Source organism: Chiroxiphia lanceolata, chromosome Z (genome assembly GCF_009829145.1).
Source record: "Chiroxiphia lanceolata isolate bChiLan1 chromosome Z, bChiLan1.pri, whole genome shotgun sequence".
Classification (NCBI taxonomy): domain Eukaryota; kingdom Metazoa; phylum Chordata; class Aves; order Passeriformes; family Pipridae; genus Chiroxiphia; species Chiroxiphia lanceolata.
The window spans coordinates 575,490-592,484 of record NC_045671.1 but is presented as its reverse complement, the minus strand read 5'-3'; the positions used below and the strand labels follow the sequence as shown (position 1 = coordinate 592,484).

Sequence of the window (16,995 nt, the reverse complement as noted above, 5' to 3'; positions counted from 1 at the left end):
GGGCTCCAAAACGCTGGGCAGCGATGCACGGGGGGATGTAGAACTAAAGCATGGGAAAAAGTGGGGGAAGGATGAGCAGTGTGGACAAAACAGGAAATAAATCGAGGAAAGGACTTTGTGCCCGAGAGGAGGGAGAGGAGCAGCATGGAAGGGTTTGGAGAGCTAACCAGAAATCTCTCTTTTTCTCAAGAAACTTCGCAAGGCAAATGAATGTCACGGTCTGCCTGAAGAATGTTTTTGTCATTGGGTGCACACGAGGTGGAAATCAGCCAAGAAACCGTTTTCTGTGTTGCTTTGTTGCAGATGGAGCCTGATGTGAAGCAGGACACAGGAGGCAGCAGGAGTCAGCACCTGTAATGCAACCTCTGCTTCAGCCCCGCACTCCACTGGATGAAGGTCAGTTTAGGAAAACACCTTCAGTGCCCATTGGAGGTGCTGCCAGAAAAGGTGTTTTCCTGCAATCTCCAACCCCGGGAGCAGGAAGTAACCTTTATTTTTCCCAGCTAAAAATACCCGCTGGTTTTGATGGGGAGGGTGATATCCAGGAGGAGAACTCTATTTATAACGTTCCAAAAACCTTCCGTGCCAAACAACGCTGTTTGAGCCTGCCCCAAAATAATTCTTATTCCTCTATTAACCCCAAGACAGGCTGTTGTATAACAGGAACCTTGAGAGCAACGTAACACCCTCTAAAAGGCAGGTTGAAAGCCCTTCAGAGTGGAACCTGCAGCTTGAGCAAAGGTTACCAGCTGTCTTATCTTCTGCAAAGATAGCGAGTCTTGCCTTGGACTTTAAATGATGGGACTCTGGAAACCTGTTAATGAGAAATCCTCGGGCAGATAATGGGCAAAACGATGACTTTTGTTTCTGCAGTGGCCCATCTTCAACCACCCTTGTGCAGCCTCAGGCAACTGGGCCTGTAGGCTGCGGGTCTCTCTTTGTTGGGATGGTTTTCTGTAGGATTTTTGGTGTCCAGTTAATCTCTTCCTTGTGTTGGCTCATAGGGATCAATCAATTATGTTGGAATGTCCTTCATACTCATTTTCATGGCTTCACTTATCTGCATTTTATCTGCAGCCATGCTGGGACCAGCTGAGTTTGAACCTTTCCGGGGGAATTCTGAGTCACCTCAGGCACATGTTGGCAGGTTCTGGGTGGGAATTTTCTCCAGGGTCACAGTGCAGGGACGGTGTGTGGAGTCAGGAGCTGGGTGGACCCACAGGAGCTGATTTACAGTTCTTGGCTGCGTGGTTTCAGTGTGTTTCAGAACAAAGGACTGAGGGAAATCGTCCCCTTGAAGATACAGTTTCTGGGGGTTCAGTTATTTGAAAGGAGTCATTTAAAGGAGGAAGCGACTGGAACTGTCGTGTTTGGAATAGTTCTATAAATTGATCAGCCCAAGGCACGTCATTTGCAAGGCAATCTAACCAAAGCTCAGTGGTTGGAGTGAAGGTTGTTTCCTTGGCCTTTTGGTGCTGATTCATGCTGTTCCAAGCAGTTGCTGTTTTCTTTTCCTCTCCAAGCCTCACAGAGATTAGCTGGGAGGTTGAGTTGTTCCGAAGATCCTTCTCTCTGCCTGTCCAAGCACTTGTTACCAGCAGCATTTCATTTCTGCTTTGAGTAAGACGTGATCCATCTCATCTACTGGAAGCAAACCCAGCTTCTGGAAGCAAACCCAGGATCTGTTCACTTTTAGGGCCCCTTTGAGCGACCATCTGACTTGCAGCATTAAAGTCACAGTCCCTGTGATCCCAAGTTCTCAAAACAGTGTCATGTGCAGTGACTATTAGAGTAAGACTGGGTTTGGTTGTTGTTTGCTGCCTTCAAACAAATGCAGTAAGTGCTTTTTTTACAAGGTTTAAGTTATTCCCAATTAGCTGGTTCTTGCCCTGAGGCGGGAGCAGACACAAAACCCCAGTGACCAAAGCACTGTGGAATTTGTCCTTTTGCTATGTAAACTGGGGCAGGTATAGTTAAACTTGTGTTTAATGCTACTTTCATCTCCTTCACCTCCCCACATATCAATACTGCCCTTGGGTCAGCTGGATTTTCCAAGCTGGGAGCCAGAGCTGGGTGTTGCTCCCTGCCAGCACGGGCAGTGTGACCCAATGCTTCCTCTAGACTGAAGTCAGTGTAAGGGTTTCTGCTTTGTGACCTCCCTGAAACAGGCTGAAAGCCCCTGTCTTCAAGTCTGGAACTAGAAAACGAGGACCACGCAGCCAAGAACCAGCTTTTTAAAGTGTTCTTTGAGCATTTTATCAAGCAGTAACTAAGAGCTGGGTCGTTCCAGCCCAGGCCCTCCATGAACTGTTTCCACAGTCCTCAGAGTAGTGACCCCATCAAAAATCAGTCGTGGCTGCCTCTCTTCTTGCCACGTTTGTTCCCCCTTGGTTTCTGCCGTGCTTCCTGCAGCCAGATGCTGGTGGACGTGCACTCTCCTCTCTTCCCTGCTGCCTCAGGATTAATTGGCACCTCCTCTGCTCCTGCTCTGCGCTGTCTCCCCTTTCACCCCGTGATTGCTCTCCACCTTCCTTGAACTCCTGACACGGCCCTGCCATCCCAGCCTGCTCTTTTCTTCCACACTAGGTGACAAGAAACTTAACTCTAAACCAATTTGTCGGGCTGTCACTGGAGGGCTGCTCCGCCCTGGGCCCCGCAGCAGCACCTCTGTGCTCTCTCCCAGCCAGCCCCGGGCCATTCCGTGGCCTCCTCCAGGTGATTCCTGCAGGGCAGCACTTAAGGAGATCTCCTCTATTAACGAGGTTTGCCAGTTTATGGTTTAATTCTCCGAGGAGGAAAAGTGGTTACAGTTAATTTAACTGTGTGTCCATTCCTGGGGTCCATTCCCAGTCTGTTCCCAGCCAGCACCCCAGGCTGCTGCTGCTGGTGGTGTTGTTGTAGGAATTTCCATTTAGCCACGCATCTGTGCTGCAAAACAAAAGCAGTGTGGTTCTGACAGCTCATCGAACCCTCTGCATGATTAATTAGCTCATTAATCATTAAGCAGTAAAGATTAATAGACTGAGGGCTGAATCTCTGTGTGCCAGGGGTAGGAGCTTGTTTTGTTTGCCACAGAGCGAGAGCCAGTCAAGGATCTGGTGGCATTTTGTGCTCCAGGGGCTGGGTGTGTGAGGAGCTCCAGCTGCTTTCCCCCACGTGAGGTGTTGGCAGGGTAGAAAGAACAACAGCAGCAAAAAGAGGAGAAATAAACCAAAATACCACAGCGGGGTATTCACGGGGCCTGAGCTGGAGCTTGGGTTTCGTGCACCTTGAGGTGTATTCCCTAAACTCCGAGGCTGTTCAGGAAAACAAACGACCTCTTCGCAGACATGTCGGGTTCCACACCCGTGTTGGGGACCAGCTGTCATGTTCCTGGCTAACTCCATCACGGAGCAGGCTCCAACAGCTTGGCTGGGCCCTGGCAGAAGCTGTGTTAGCTCCTGTTCAGTCAGCCTGCTGGGTTTGGTGTGTTTTGGGAACTGGCAGTCCGTGTGCTGGGCAGGCCCGGGCTCCCCGCCAGCACCTTGTCACTGGAGCAGCACAGTCAGTGCTCATTAATATTTATCTCTCTCTTATAGGAGATATGAAGGAGGGGACACGGTTCAGCTTGGCAGGACCAGGAGCTGAGGTGGGGTTTGGTGTCAGCCCTGCCGGGTGCTGGGTTTGCCAGGGTGGGGAGGCAGGTCCAGGGGCGAGCTGGGAAGCTGATGTGTAGTTCAGGGTCAGGATCAGGCCCAGCGATGGCTGGAGAGGTCCAGGGTTGAGGCAGAGCTGAAGGGGACATGGCCATGGCCACCAGCTCAGCTGCAGACTGGCCCTCCTGTGATGAAGCCCCTGGGCTGAGCCACGGTGTGTGCCACGGTGTCCTGGGTGTTTGGGCACCGGGATGTGGGATCTTGCAGCGACAAACGCTGACGTTCAGCCCGTGGGGAGCAGAGAGGAAGCCAGGCTGGGTCCTGGCTGGAGGACCAGCAGTGTGACCCCTGAATGCACAGCCCAGTGCTCAGTGCCCGGTTCCGTGTCCACTGTGGCCAAGCAGGGCTCCAGCTCCTGTGGCTCCACAGGGGATGATGTAATGGGCACGGGGAGACACGTGTCTGTGGCTCCCCAGTTCCTCCATCCCACTGGAAGCGTGCTGCCTCTGGAGCACACGGTGTTCCTTGGGCTGGCGGGTGACACGTGTAATTAATTACATGGAGCAGGATGGTAATGAAGGCCTGGGACAATAACTGCCCTCTGACCGTGCTCTGTGCTGGAGAACCGAGCCCGTGCCCTCTGCTCTTCTGGGGGAACTGGTTTCGGATGTGGGGCTGGTGAGCGGCACCGACAGAGCGAAATGAGAGCTGTGGTTTCCAGCCCCTGCTCTGGGAAGCCCTTTCCCTAACCTGTCCAAAATGCCGGCAGGGCGTTAGCAGGATGACCTCGGAAAGGGACTCGGAGACCACCCTGGACGAGGACTCCCAGCCCAACGATGAGGTGGTGCCCTACAGCGACGATGAGACGGAGGACGAGCTGGACCCTCGGCAGCCCGGGGCTGAGCCGGGACAGAGCCAGAGCCAGGGACAGGCCGAGGAGAGCCGAGAGCCCGGCAAGAAAGGTACCACGGGCCGGGGAGAAACGGTCCTGAACAGAGGCTGGGCCTCGGGGATCCATTAGACTGCTGTGCTCAGGTGTCAGGTGGGAGTTGGGAATCTGAGTGTGGAGGGGGAACTGGTGGCAGGTCAGTTTAACAAAGTCAGAAGGAAACTGAGCTCCGTTCCAAGTTGCAGCAACAGTTCCGGGCCAGCGGTCCTGGCGTAAAGCTAACGAGCTGCGTGGTGACCTCCTCTTAATTAAGGCAGGCACTGGATGTGCATGGCCTGTGCTCTGGGAACCGCTCGAACAGAGCTCCAGATCCTTGTCTTCCCAATCCTCTGGAAACTGGCACCAGCAGAAGCTGTTTGCTGTGTCCAGTCAGTGCTTTCCCTGGATTTCTGCTCTCTAAGGCTTGCACAGAGCAGATTTCCGCCTCACTGCTCCTTTTGTAGCCTCCTGAGATTCCTGAAAGGTAAAAGGTGAGTAGGAGGAGTTCAAAGGAACCATCAGGTGCAGCCTGTGGCTGCTGCCAGGGTAGGAACATCAGTGGGAGGAACCTTTCTGGCATCCCTTCAAGCCTCTGCCCGAGGAAGAGCTGTAGCTCCTTTAAATCCCCCTTTTGCAGGGCTGCAGTGGGAGTACTTTTAATTTAACCAAGGCCTGTTTAATTAATACAGATTCCTTCCTGTTTGGGTGGCAACTCCCCTCTCCTTTTATAACCATCTCGGATGTGTTTTCATTTTATAACCGCCTAGCACACGTTTCGTTTTGGGGATTTGCATGAGGACATTCTTTAAAGATGATGAATGACCAATGCAGCTGCCCAAATATTAGGTATTGGTGTCAGAGTTTAAAGTAATTAATTTTATGGGGCTTCCTTCCTGCGGGTTTTATTTCAGCACCTAATTTGCCGGTTTTCTATCAGTTTTATCAACACTGGAATGTGGTGAAGAAATGTTTATGTAGACTTGTGGACGATTTTGTTTAGCCCTGTCATCTTCACCAAATTTAATTACTTTCTCAATGCATGCTCTTATAAACTTTTAACCCCAAACCTGGTCCTCCAAGGTAAATATTTCTCTTTTATCTTCGGGGCCCGTTAGGAGCTTGTGGCTTTCGCTTCCAGCACGTTGGTTACAAGCCCCGAAAAATGGGGGAAAAACCCAGGTGTGTCAGTCCAGACTTGCTGGAAGGTGGGAGGAAAACAAAAGGCTTTGTGCTCGGAGCAGCCCAGGAGCAGCTCCACGGTGCCCACGCCTCTGCCGCCGGCGGTTTCACCCCGTGCACGGGGAGGAGAATCCCATGAAACCAGGAAGAGCAGCCGGGAAGGACGACGGCCGTGGGTTGAGGGAAGGGGGAGATGCTCGTGGGGTGAGTCAGGGAAGCTGCGTTTCCAAACCCTGCCTGCGTCACCCTTCCCGGGCGGGCAGAGCTCCTGGGAGCTGGATCAAAGCCATGGAATGAGAACCTGCCTCTGTACTAAAAAGCAGGTACCAGCCTTGCTTCAGCCGAAGGTGCCTTTAGAAGATGGATTTGAGAGAAAGCCTAAAAGTGACAGATTTGTTCCCTCCTGTTTGTGACAAGTTTTGACCCGCTTTGTCGCTTCCAGACTGCAGCTGGCAAGTGAAAGCCAACGATCGGCGCTTCTACGACCAGCCCGCCTTTAAGAGAACAATCTTCCTGTGCTTCAAAAAAAGCAAATATGCGGTAAGCCGTCTCGCCTCAATGAGGTGCTAACGGCCAGGGGAATGCTTCCTAAATCCCCGCGGGATCTTGGGAACGGCTGGGGAGCGCTGCGAAAGCCGCCGTTCGAACTTCCTTAGGGTTTCCAGCAGAGGAGGGGAGGATGACTGGGTTGGGGGGTTGTGAATGGAAAATCAAGGCATCAAGAGAGGTGCCCTCAGCCCAAATTCTCACACGGTTGCTTTGCTTAAAAATATGCACGTTTGTGATGGAAGAAGAACCTGCAGCGTGACTGACATTTGGGTTTCTCCCACAGGACAATGCAATTAAGACCTACAAGTACAACCCCATCACTTTTTTACCTCTGAATCTGTTTGAACAGTTTAAGAGAGCAGCCAACTTCTATTTCCTTGTTCTTCTCATCTTGCAGGTAAGAAAGGCAGAGAATACTCCCTGCGAAGGGAATTCGGGCTCGATAATGTTTGTGACACGACTCAGGGCACTGCCTGAACTGTTACCCAGACCAGCCCCATCCCGACAGAAACAGGATGGGCTGTTAAAAGCTCAGGAATTTCATGAGGAAAAGATGTGCCTTGGGTTCAACTCGGGAATCAGAAGCCCCCACAGAATATATGGGGGACTGTGATTTTTAAAGAGGAGCTGGTGCTGAAGTAGGGCAGCACAGCCAAACTTCTCCTGGGGAGTTTTGTTCATTTTCACAGCCTGACTTAAAAACCTCCCTCTGCTGTGTTGGTTTCTTCCTCCCGTTCCAGTCAGATCGGTAGGAAACGCCCCCGAGCTGAGCTTGCTCGATGCTCCTGTGCTGAACTGCTCTCCTTGCTCTTTTGTAGTCGATCCCCCAGATAAGCACCCTGGCGTGGTACACGACGCTGGTGCCCCTGCTCTTCGTGCTGGGAATCACCGCAGTCAAAGACCTGGTGGATGACATTGTAAGAGCCCTGCTCTGTTCACGTGAAGAGCAAACCCCCCCCAGTGGAGCTCGTTTGCCCCGTTGTGACACGCAGCACATTCTCTGCTCTGGTTTCAGGCTCGCCACAGGATGGACAACGAGGTCAACAACAGGACATGTGATGTCATCAAGGATGGAAGGTGTGAATGTTCCTTGTTTGCCTTGTTACTGGGCTTTGTCACGGATCTGAGGCCGTGGATGATAGGGAAGGTTCAGCTCTCTGTTCTCTGCTGCCTGTGTGAAAACCTAATTGAAACTGGAAGAGAAGGGGCCCAAGGAGTAATTTAACATTAATCCTGTGGCACTAAATCTGTGCTGAGAGACTCTTCTTTGGAGAGAAGGATAGGAATCCATATCTAGGTGAAGTGGGAAGAGAAGAGGCACGTTAGGACTTCTGAGCTACAGACCTCAAATAAATTGCAGTTTCCAAAAAGCAAACCTACTCTGTCCCAAGAGGTCCTGTTTTTCTCTTCAGTATTGCAAGACTTATGGAGTGTTCTAGATTAAAGAGTAGTAATCATTAAACTATCTCGATATTAGGTTCAAACCCACAAAATGGAAAGACATTAAAGTTGGTGACGTCATTCGCCTGAAGAAAAATACTTTCATTCCTGTAAGTGCTTCAGATCCCTTTGGTTTGTGTTTCTACAGAGTTCTGTGGGAATCTTCACCTGCATTTATTTTTATTTGATTTGTTTTCTAGGCTGATATTTTACTGCTGTCCAGCTCAGAACCAAACAGTCTGTGCTACGTGGAGACAGCTGAACTGGATGGGTAAGGATGCCTGGGAGTTAATTTGGGCTGACTGGTCAAAGAGCAAAGGGTGTGCACGTCACATTCTACTTGTTAAGTGGGGAACTGCGGGAACTGAGGCACTGTTGATTCCCACAATTCAAGGATCCTTATAAACCAGTGAGGGTCCACTGGAGTGCCACAGAGATGTCAGAAGTGTTGGAGACTGTGACGTAGGAAGGACGTGGACTGATTTTTTACCTTTGGAAAAGGCTGTCCAGAGAAGTGGTGGCACCCATGGCATATTGATTTTCCTCCATTTCATGTTGTTCAAACGTCTCTCCTGCACCCGTGTCTTAAACAAAATTGCCTTTTTATCCTTTCTGCTTAGTGAGACTAATTTAAAATTCAAAATGGCCCTGGAGGTGACGCACCGGCAGCTTCAGGAGGAGAGCGCGCTGGCAAACTTTGATGGTTGGTACAGTTCTATCCCTGACACCATTAAAAGCAGTTCACAAGTCAGTGCAAGTGAAGTAAGGCTCCTTCTGTGGTTCTTGTAAATTAAACATATTCCCCTCCAAATGCTGTAGGTCTGATTGAATGTGAAGAGCCCAATAACCGACTGGATAAGTTTACAGGAACGTTATTCTGGAGGAACTCCAGTTACTCCCTGGATGCTGATAAGATTTTGTTGCGTGGGTGTAAGATCAGGAATACGGATTTCTGCCATGGAATGGTGGTGTTTGCAGGTGTGTAATATTTCCCTCTAGAGTGAAAAGGCACCTTCATCCTCTAGACATCAACTGCATTTCATGTCTGAGTGTGGTAAAACAGCCATACTGCCACTTGTTTCTTTATCATGTCTTTCCCCTGTTTGAATTTTTTGCTCTTCATTTTTAGGTGCTGACACGAAAATTATGAAAAACAGCGGAAAGACGAGATTTAAAAGGACAAAGATTGACTCCCTCATGAACTACATGGTTTATACTGTAAGGCTTTCTGTGTAAAATTCCCAGGGTTGAGCTTGTTTTTAACTGAGCAGTGAATGCAAAGCTAGGTGTGTGATGAGAATGTCTCCAGTTGTTTTGCCCCGCTGAGCTGGGGCGGAGCAGGAGGAGACGCAGGAAGGCGCCTTTGTGGGAAAGGTTTAGTCCTGTTCTTCTGGAACGTGGGGATTGGGGATTGAAGGTGAGCAGAGAGAGAAGTGTGACAGGCCCGTGTGCCCCCCGCAGATCATCGTGGTCCTCATCCTGCTGTCGGCCGGGCTGGCCATCGGGCACACCTACTGGGAGCAGCAGGTTGGCAACTGCTCCTGGTACCTGTACGACGCAGAGGACTTCAGCCCTCCCTACCGGGGCTTCCTCAACTTCTGGGGGTACCTCATCGTCCTCAACACCATGGTGCCCATCTCCCTCTACGTCAGGTAGGGGAGGTGCCGTTGTTTCGGGGGCTGAGCTGCAGCTGGCAGGGAGAACATTCCGACATTCCCACCCTTTCTTTCAGCGTGGAGGTGATTCGCTTTGGCCAGAGCTACTTCATCAACTGGGACCTGCAGATGTACTACCCCGAGAAGGACACGGCGGCCAAGGCCAGGACCACCACCCTCAACGAGCAGCTGGGGCAGATCCAGTACATCTTCTCGGACAAGACCGGAACCCTCACGCAGAACATCATGACCTTCAAAAAGTGCTGCATAAACGGCCAAAGATACGGTAACCCGGGCAAAGCCTCTGCAGAGGAGGAGGGATTGTAATGCTCGAGGGAAATCAGGTGCACACGAGTCGTCTGAGTTCCAATTGAACTCCCACAGTCTGCCCTGGCACTGAGTAAAGCTCCAGTACAGTTGAATTACTGGGGTTTTCCCACTGTTTTCCCATTTAGAAAGTGGAAATTGAGGGACTCGAGTGGAAACTTCCCAGCAGAAAAATTTACAAAACTATTTACTTTTCACTACAATGTTTTGGTGACAAAACCTAGAAACAAACAAGGAAATTCAGTGAGAGCAGCAGCTTCTCCTCTCCCTGTTCCTCCCATTCCTAGTGCAGGACATAACTGAGCTCTGTTTGACTTTGTGCTGGGTTGTAAAAGCTTTGTCGTGGTCCCTCTGACGGCGGGCGCTTGCCTTGCAGGAGACAGCCGGGACAGAGAGGGGCAGCTCCAGAGCCACCCCGAGGTAGGTCTGTGGAACTGTGGCACGGGCACGGTGCCTTGGCACAGCGTGGAGAGGTGCAGGTGGGCACAAAGCAAGGGCACCCGGGGTAACTCGGCCTCTCTCCTGCCCCGTTTTCTAAGCAGCAAGTGGATTTCAGCTGGAATGTGTACGCGGACGGGAAGTTCCTCTTCTATGATCACTACCTGATAGAGCAAATCAAGTCTGGAAAGGAGCCAGAGATTCACAAGTTCTTTTTTCTGCTTGCCATTTGTCACACGGTCATGGCTGACACTTCGGATGGTGAGTGTGGGCTTTTTGTTGGTTTTTTTTTTTTTTTTTCCTTGTGTAGGAGGAAACAATAATTCAAATGCAGGGGTTGCACAGGGGAGAGGCCCAAAGGCAGTGCTGAGCCCATAAAGGAGGAGGAGTGTTAGCATGCTCCTTTAAACAAAACTAAATGTAGAGGTGACCAGCTATTGAATTCATGGATGGGAAACATCAGGTTGGAAGATTCAATGGAAACATGGGAGAGTAATGTTGCTTCACTCCCACCTTCGTGAGGTGATACCGACAGCATCCTGTCCTTTCTTGCTCTTGGGGCTGTGTCCACTCGTTGTATGGGTGTCTGTGGCCAAGGGTTGGTCTTTTGGAGCCTAAATGGCTGCACTGAGAAATCAAGATATTGAGGCAGAGGAGTTTTTGGTGCCTGCAGGGAGGTGGGTTTAGGATTGATCCCGATGGAAGCACATCCAGTAAAAAGGGGTCCCCGGTCCCTGTTCTCCGTGTGCGCTGCTGTTGGGGCTGCAGCAGTGTCCAGGTGTGTCCTCAGGTGCATCCTGGCTTTCTCTCCTCCCCCCTCCCATGCTGCAGGCCAGCTCAACTACCAGGCAGCCTCCCCGGACGAGGGGGCCCTGGTGACGGCCGCCAGGAACCTGGGCTACGTGTTCCTGTCCCGCACCCAGAACACCATCACGCTCAGCGAGATGGGCGCCCGCAGGACCTACGAGGTCCTGGCCATCCTGGACTTCAACAGCGACAGGAAGAGGATGTCTGTCATCGGTGAGCTCCTGGCAACCGGCCCCCGGGGAAAGGGCTACTCGTGTTTCCCGGGGGAAGAGGGAGCTGCGAGGGCCGCTGGGGGCAAGAACTAACAGCTGGGTGACAGCCCTGTGGCACGTGTCAGTCCACTGAATGTGCCCTGAGGTTTTGTGCCGCCTCTCCTGTTTTCCTGCGCAGTCCGAGAGGCCGGTGGGAACATCAGGCTGTACTGCAAAGGGGCTGACACGGTGATTTACGAGCGGCTGCACCCCAGCAACCCAAAGAGAGAAGCCACAGAAGCGGCGCTCGACGTACGTTTGTTTTTTATACGCCGGTTTTTAAATCAACAACTGCGTCTTTCTGGCAATAATGTCGTTAATTTCCTTTTCCTAAGCTGTTAACACAAATGCAGACCTGCCATTGGTTCTGCCAGTCGGACTTGTTTTATCAAGCTTTCTAAATCCCATGGTCTTAACTCTTACATTTGGATTAAATGAAGAGGGTTTTTTTGTGCATATGCGTGGTTTTTATCATTTTTCAGATCTTTGCAAATGAGACTCTCAGGACACTCTGCCTGTGCTACAGAGACATAAGTCAGGATGAATTTGATGTGTGGAATAAAAAGTTTGTGGAGGCCAGTTTAGCTACCAGTAACCGAGACGAAGCTCTGGACAAAGTGTACGAGGAGATAGAAAAAAACTTGATTGTAAGAAGCTGTACATTTTTAGTGTACTTCTATTCTTATATTAAAAGAAACCGGGTTTTTTTATGCTACTAAACCCCTGTATTTCAAATCCCTTCCAGCTGCTCGGTGCAACAGCTATTGAAGACAAACTGCAGGATGGGGTTCCAGAAACTATCTCCAGACTCTCCAAAGCAGACATTAAAATCTGGGTGCTCACTGGTGACAAAAAAGGTGGGTTTGCTCACAGCCAAAGAGCTAAAGACAGGAGGATGTTTTCCTGCTCATCCACGCTGAGGCATTGAAAGGGAATTCTCATACTGAAACATAAATCAGAAGTTACTGAAGTGCTCCCAACAGACAGAACTTTCAGTAAATACTTTCCTCTCCATTTCTTCTCGTAGAAACTGCTGAAAATATTGGATTCTCTTGTGAACTCCTGACAGAGGAAACAGCCATCTGCTATGGAGAAGATACCAGGCAAGTGAAAACACAGAGGATTTCCCTTCCAGGATTTTCAGTCTGGGACTGACCAAGCTTAAAGTTTGTCCTTGGTTCTCCTGTAATAGCCTGCCCCTCTCTTTCCAGTGCTCTCCTTCAAACGAGGCTGGAAAACCAAAGGAACAGGGCTGGATCCAGCCCCCATTCCTCTCTCAGAATGAACGAGCCCTTCTTCCAGGGCAGCAAAGATCGGGCTCTAATCATCACTGGCTCCTGGCTGGTATGTGCAAAGGCTGGTTGGGATTTTGGGGGCCCCACCAGGCCCCAGTGTCCCTCCCTGAGGGCTCTGTTCCTTTGGCTGCACGAGCAGTTCATTGAAGTGCCAGAAACGTGTGCTGGGAGTGTAGTGACCTCAGGTGTGTCGTGGGGCAGCACCTGGAGTGGGACTGAACACGACACATTTCTGTTGCACAGAACGAAATCCTGCTGGAGAAGAAAAAGAAGAAGAAGAAGCTGAAGCTGAAGTTCCCCCGAACAGCAGAAGAGAAGGAAAAGCAAGCTGAGAAGAGGAGAAGGGCTGAGGCCCACAAGGAGCAGCAGCAGAAGAACTTTGTGGACCTGGCGTGCGAGTGCAGGGCGGTGATCTGCTGCCGCGTGACGCCCAAGCAGAAGGCCATGGTGGTGGAGCTGGTGCAGAAGTACAAGAAGGCCGTCACCCTGGCCATCGGGGACGGCGCCAACGACGTGAACATGATCAAAAGTAAGGCAGCTGCAGCACTCTCTGGCTAGGACACATCTCCTCTGCCCTGCTCCTGCGCTCTCTCCGCTGTCCCTCTCTGCTCCGAAGACTCTTCCATCTGTGTCACTGCCACAGGGCTTTTAGCTTCTGGGCCTGTTTCCCTTTCTGAGGAAGCCCTTTGGGAAATGGTTAGTGGTTTTTCCTGATCTATTCTTTTTTTTTTTTTGACACATTCCCTGAGAAGGGACCTGAATTCCCTCTGTTCTCATGTTGTGGGTTACAGTGGTATAATATAAAAACCAAAGCAAGAGCCTGGGTGCCCCTTGCCTCAAGGTGTTAACCATCCTGGATTGCAGCTGCTGCTCTTTGAGCCACTTCCCAAGAGATCCCACTGAGAAGGAAACCTCTGGGATAGGCTTTATGTCCCTAAACTTCCTGGCCAGTTTGCTCAGGGCTTTGCTTGCTCTGTTGCATCATTTGGTTCTCCCTTGGCCAGATTTCCCATGTCTGTTGTGACAGAACAAGGACTGAGCGAGAATCCAGGTGACATTCACGTTGTTCCTCTCCCTCTGTCCAACCTGGCATGTGGTGTTTGTCTCCTTGCCCCAGCTGCCCACATTGGAGTTGGGATCAGTGGCCAGGAGGGGATGCAGGCCGTCATGTCCAGCGACTACTCCTTCGGGCAGTTCCGGTACCTGCAGCGCCTGCTGCTGGTCCACGGGCGATGGTCTTACATCAGGATGTGCAAGTTTCTCAGATACTTCTTCTACAAGAACTTCGCTTTCACGCTCGTCCACATCTGGTACTCCTTCTTCAACGGCTTTTCTGCCCAGGTAGGAAGGTCTGCCAGCAGATGTGGGATCACAGCAAGCAGATCCTTTGTCAGTGCGGGACAGCAAAGGCTTCACGTGGGACGTGGTGGGAATCTCAGGTTGTCACCAGGGATTTCTGCAGGAGGGTAGGTGATGAGTACTGTTAGTTACAAGCAGTGATTCCAGAGCCCTGAAGTCAGGCTCGTGGTTGTACAGGGAGGAAGGTTTGTAAGGAGTGGGGCAGCTTCACACAGAGCCTTGAGCCGAGGTGCTGCTGCCTTTGGGATGAACACCAAGCCAGGGAGCTCAAAGCCACAGGAGAGCACCGGCGGGTTTTCTCGGGAACTGGAGGGGAAGGATGGGATACAAAGGAGTCACCGACTCCTGCGATTGCCCCTCTCTTGCAGACAGCCTACGAGGACTGGTTCATCACCCTGTACAACGTGCTGTACTCCAGCCTCCCAGTCCTGCTCGTCGGCCTGCTCGACCAGGTACTCCCACGTGGGTACAACAGGCGAGTCCAAAGGCATCTGCCAGCGGGCCTTTGCTTGCATCAACACTGGTCCATAAAACAAGGGCAGTTTGTTTGGGTTTGTGGGGTTTAAAAGAGTTTTCCTTGTGCAAAGCCCTGCTATTGGACAGAGAAAGGGATCTGCCATTCCCTTTGGGACACTGGGTAGCTGAGCCTCTCTCTTCAAAGCTCGCTCTGAGACCAACACGTTGCAACAGCTTTCCTTTTCTTTCCCCCCTTTATTAAGGACGTGAGCGACAAGCTGAGCCTTCGGTTCCCCAGGCTGTATATTTTGGGCCAGAGGGATTTACTTTTCAACTACAAGAAGTTCTTTTTAAGTTTACTCCACGGAGCTGTAACTTCACTCATCATCTTCTTCATCCCATACGGAGCTTACATGAAATCTATGGGGCAAGATGGAGAAGCCCCTGCAGATTATCAGTCCTTTGCTGTCACAGCAGCATCTTCCCTGATCTTTGTCGTCAATTTTCAGGCAAGTAAACGTGGCCTCCTGAACTCTGGTGCTCTGAGAACACTTTCTGCCCACGGTTCTAAATTTCTCTACTAAAAATGTACCAATCTGCAAAAAGCAGTTGACATTATTTGGAATTAATAAACTCACTGGGCGCTTTTGTTTGCTTTCAGATTGGCCTGGATACATCTTACTGGACTTTCGTTAACGCTTTTTCAGTATTTGGGAGTATTGCACTTTACTTTGGGATCACATTTGACCTGCACAGTGCTGGAATCCACGTCCTCTTCCCTTCTGGCTTTCAGTTCACAGGTCAGTCCTCGTGGTTCGTGGTGCTCGGTCCTGTCTCGGGCAGCTTCGTCACAGGCTAATTGTTGTTCTGTCATTGCCAGGAACTGCTCCGAACGCTCTGCGCCAGCCGTACCTCTGGCTCACCATGATTTTATCCATTGCTATCTGCCTGCTCCCTGTAGTGGCCCAGCGTTTCTTATCCATGACAATCTGGCCCTCGGAAAGCGACAAAGTGAGTGAATTTGGCAGGTATTTACTTGCAGGAGTTGGCGCTGAGACCTGGGCTGGTAGAAGGTGTCCCTGCCCATGGCAGGGGAGTGGAGAGGATGGGTTTGAAGGTCCCTTTCAACCCAAACCAGTCTGAGATTCTGTAATTCTATGAGAGACAAAGAAGTGATGGCGCCCTCAGGGAGGTGACACAAGCCTGGAGAGGGGGTCCTGTGGGCAGAAAGGGTGGCCTTGGGGCTGGCCAGGGGCAGCAGCTCAGTGGGGGCCGATTCATTGTGTGCTTGGCTGAGACCTGGTGACACCACAGAGACCCCGTGAGGGTTCTGAGATGCCCAATGTGGGTTTAATTTGGGCTGGGCTGCAGCGCCGGGGGGACAGGTTGTGGCCGCTCCTGCTGTGTCCTGAGCTGGCACACGGTACAGGGCTGGTGCTGCCCTAACCCCCGCCCCGCCGGGTGTCCGTGCAGATCCAGCGGAACCGTCGGAAGTACCTGCTGGAGGAGCAGCAGTGGCGGCGCCGGCACAGCGCGTTCCGCCGCGGGCTCTCCGCCCGCCGCTCCGCCTACGCCTTCTCGCACCAGCGCGGCTACGCCGACCTCATCGCCTCGGGCCGCAGCATCCGCAAGAAGAGGGCCCCGCTGGATGCTGTGCTGGGCACAGCGCCGGGCACGGGCACCGGGGACACCCGGGAGACGAGCTGAGGCACCGCGGGAGGGCGATCCTTATCGCGGTTGTCCCGGTGATTGCACGGAACTGTTCGAAACAAACTCAGGATCTTTTTTAACCAAAGGGCATAAGGACAGGAGGGGGGGTTATGTCTTATCACAGAACTTTCTGGGCTTGGACTCCTGGGAACACAAAAAGGCCAAGAGTTCTCCAGATCCTTGTGTGACTGCTCTCTGTGTGACAGTGTGCTGGGAATGGAAACCCAGCAGGGTCAGCTTTTAGCGAGGCCTGGAATTGCAGACTTTCCACTTTTTAATACTGTCGTGGTATAAAACTGCAGCTACATTTCATGTTTGTCTTTGAACGCTATTTCCTTTGCGTGCTCCATTTCATTCGTTAACGGACACCACGGCACGTGGGGTGCTCAGCCCTGGGAGAGGACCCTGGACACCAAGGGAGCTGGCACGGCTGAGCTGGGGATGTGCCTGGTCATAAACTTCAGCCAGTGTCAGACTGGATTAGGAATTAGGAGAGACCTGGTGTCTAGAAGCTGGCACAGCCCGTTCATTTCAGTTCTGGATACAGTGATGGATAACCGGGAATCAGTCACTCCCACTGGAACACACTTTACCTGCCGGTGCCTCAATTCTTACAGTGTAAAAAGTGTTTTTATGAGTCTCTTTACATTTGCACGTCCTTTCCTCGAGTTGAGATGTCTGAATGTTTCACTTTTAACCAACTTCCTCCTCCGGGACTAAGGTCGATTATCGAAACGGTTTGATGGCAAAAATCGCGCCCTCCAGCTCTCGTTCAATGGAATGTACATTTCAAAAGTGCAATGCGAAATAAAACACCCTAAAGCGCATCGCTGGTGTTGTGATGAGCACGGGGGGGAGTGGGGAAGGCGGCGGGCGGAATTCCCCGCCGTGTCCCCCGCGTGCCCGGCGGTGGAAGGTGCGGAGCGGGGCCGAATTCCCCGCCGTGTCCCCCGTGTGCCCGGCGGT

General features: G+C 51.6%; 1 protein-coding gene and 1 long non-coding RNA gene across 3 annotated transcripts in view; one reads left to right on the top strand and one right to left on the bottom strand.

Moving 5' to 3' along the window:
* LOC116781268 overlaps positions 1–16,995 on the bottom strand; it is a 34,235-nt gene that overhangs the window by 10,404 nt on the left and 6,836 nt on the right. Inside the window, exon 3 of one of the 2 annotated variants that reach the window (XR_004354836.1) lies at positions 1,708–2,928. The exons of the other annotated variant lie outside the window; for it this stretch is intronic. This is a non-coding gene — a long non-coding RNA (uncharacterized LOC116781268). Of the gene's footprint in view, positions 1–1,707; positions 2,929–16,995 lie in introns of those variants that run through there. 2 annotated transcript variants of the gene reach the window in all.
* On the top strand, positions 310–16,675 carry ATP8B1 (ATPase phospholipid transporting 8B1). The gene is made up of 28 exons (XM_032676980.1): positions 310–396; positions 4,405–4,597; positions 6,185–6,282; positions 6,575–6,688; positions 7,110–7,208; positions 7,307–7,368; positions 7,769–7,841; positions 7,932–8,002; positions 8,352–8,434; positions 8,551–8,709; positions 8,861–8,949; positions 9,193–9,383; positions 9,464–9,672; positions 10,090–10,133; positions 10,256–10,412; positions 10,983–11,171; positions 11,349–11,461; positions 11,692–11,856; positions 11,955–12,066; positions 12,237–12,312; positions 12,421–12,553; positions 12,748–13,033; positions 13,622–13,845; positions 14,232–14,315; positions 14,583–14,828; positions 14,981–15,119; positions 15,200–15,330; positions 15,793–16,675. Exons 1-28 carry the CDS (start codon positions 391–393, stop codon positions 16,024–16,026), a joined length of 3,780 nt encoding a protein of 1,259 aa, XP_032532871.1. The 5' UTR covers positions 310–390; the 3' UTR covers positions 16,027–16,675.

What these genes read in the sequence shown, in the direction of transcription:
- ATP8B1 (XM_032676980.1), top strand. An exon ending in CATGGCTGACACTTCGGATG is followed by an intron (nt 10,413 to 10,982) that starts GTGAGTGTGGGC and finishes CCCATGCTGCAG; the next exon opens with GCCAGCTCAACTACCAGGCA. An exon ending in GAAGAGGATGTCTGTCATCG is followed by an intron (nt 11,172 to 11,348) that starts GTGAGCTCCTGG and finishes TTTCCTGCGCAG; the next exon opens with TCCGAGAGGCCGGTGGGAAC.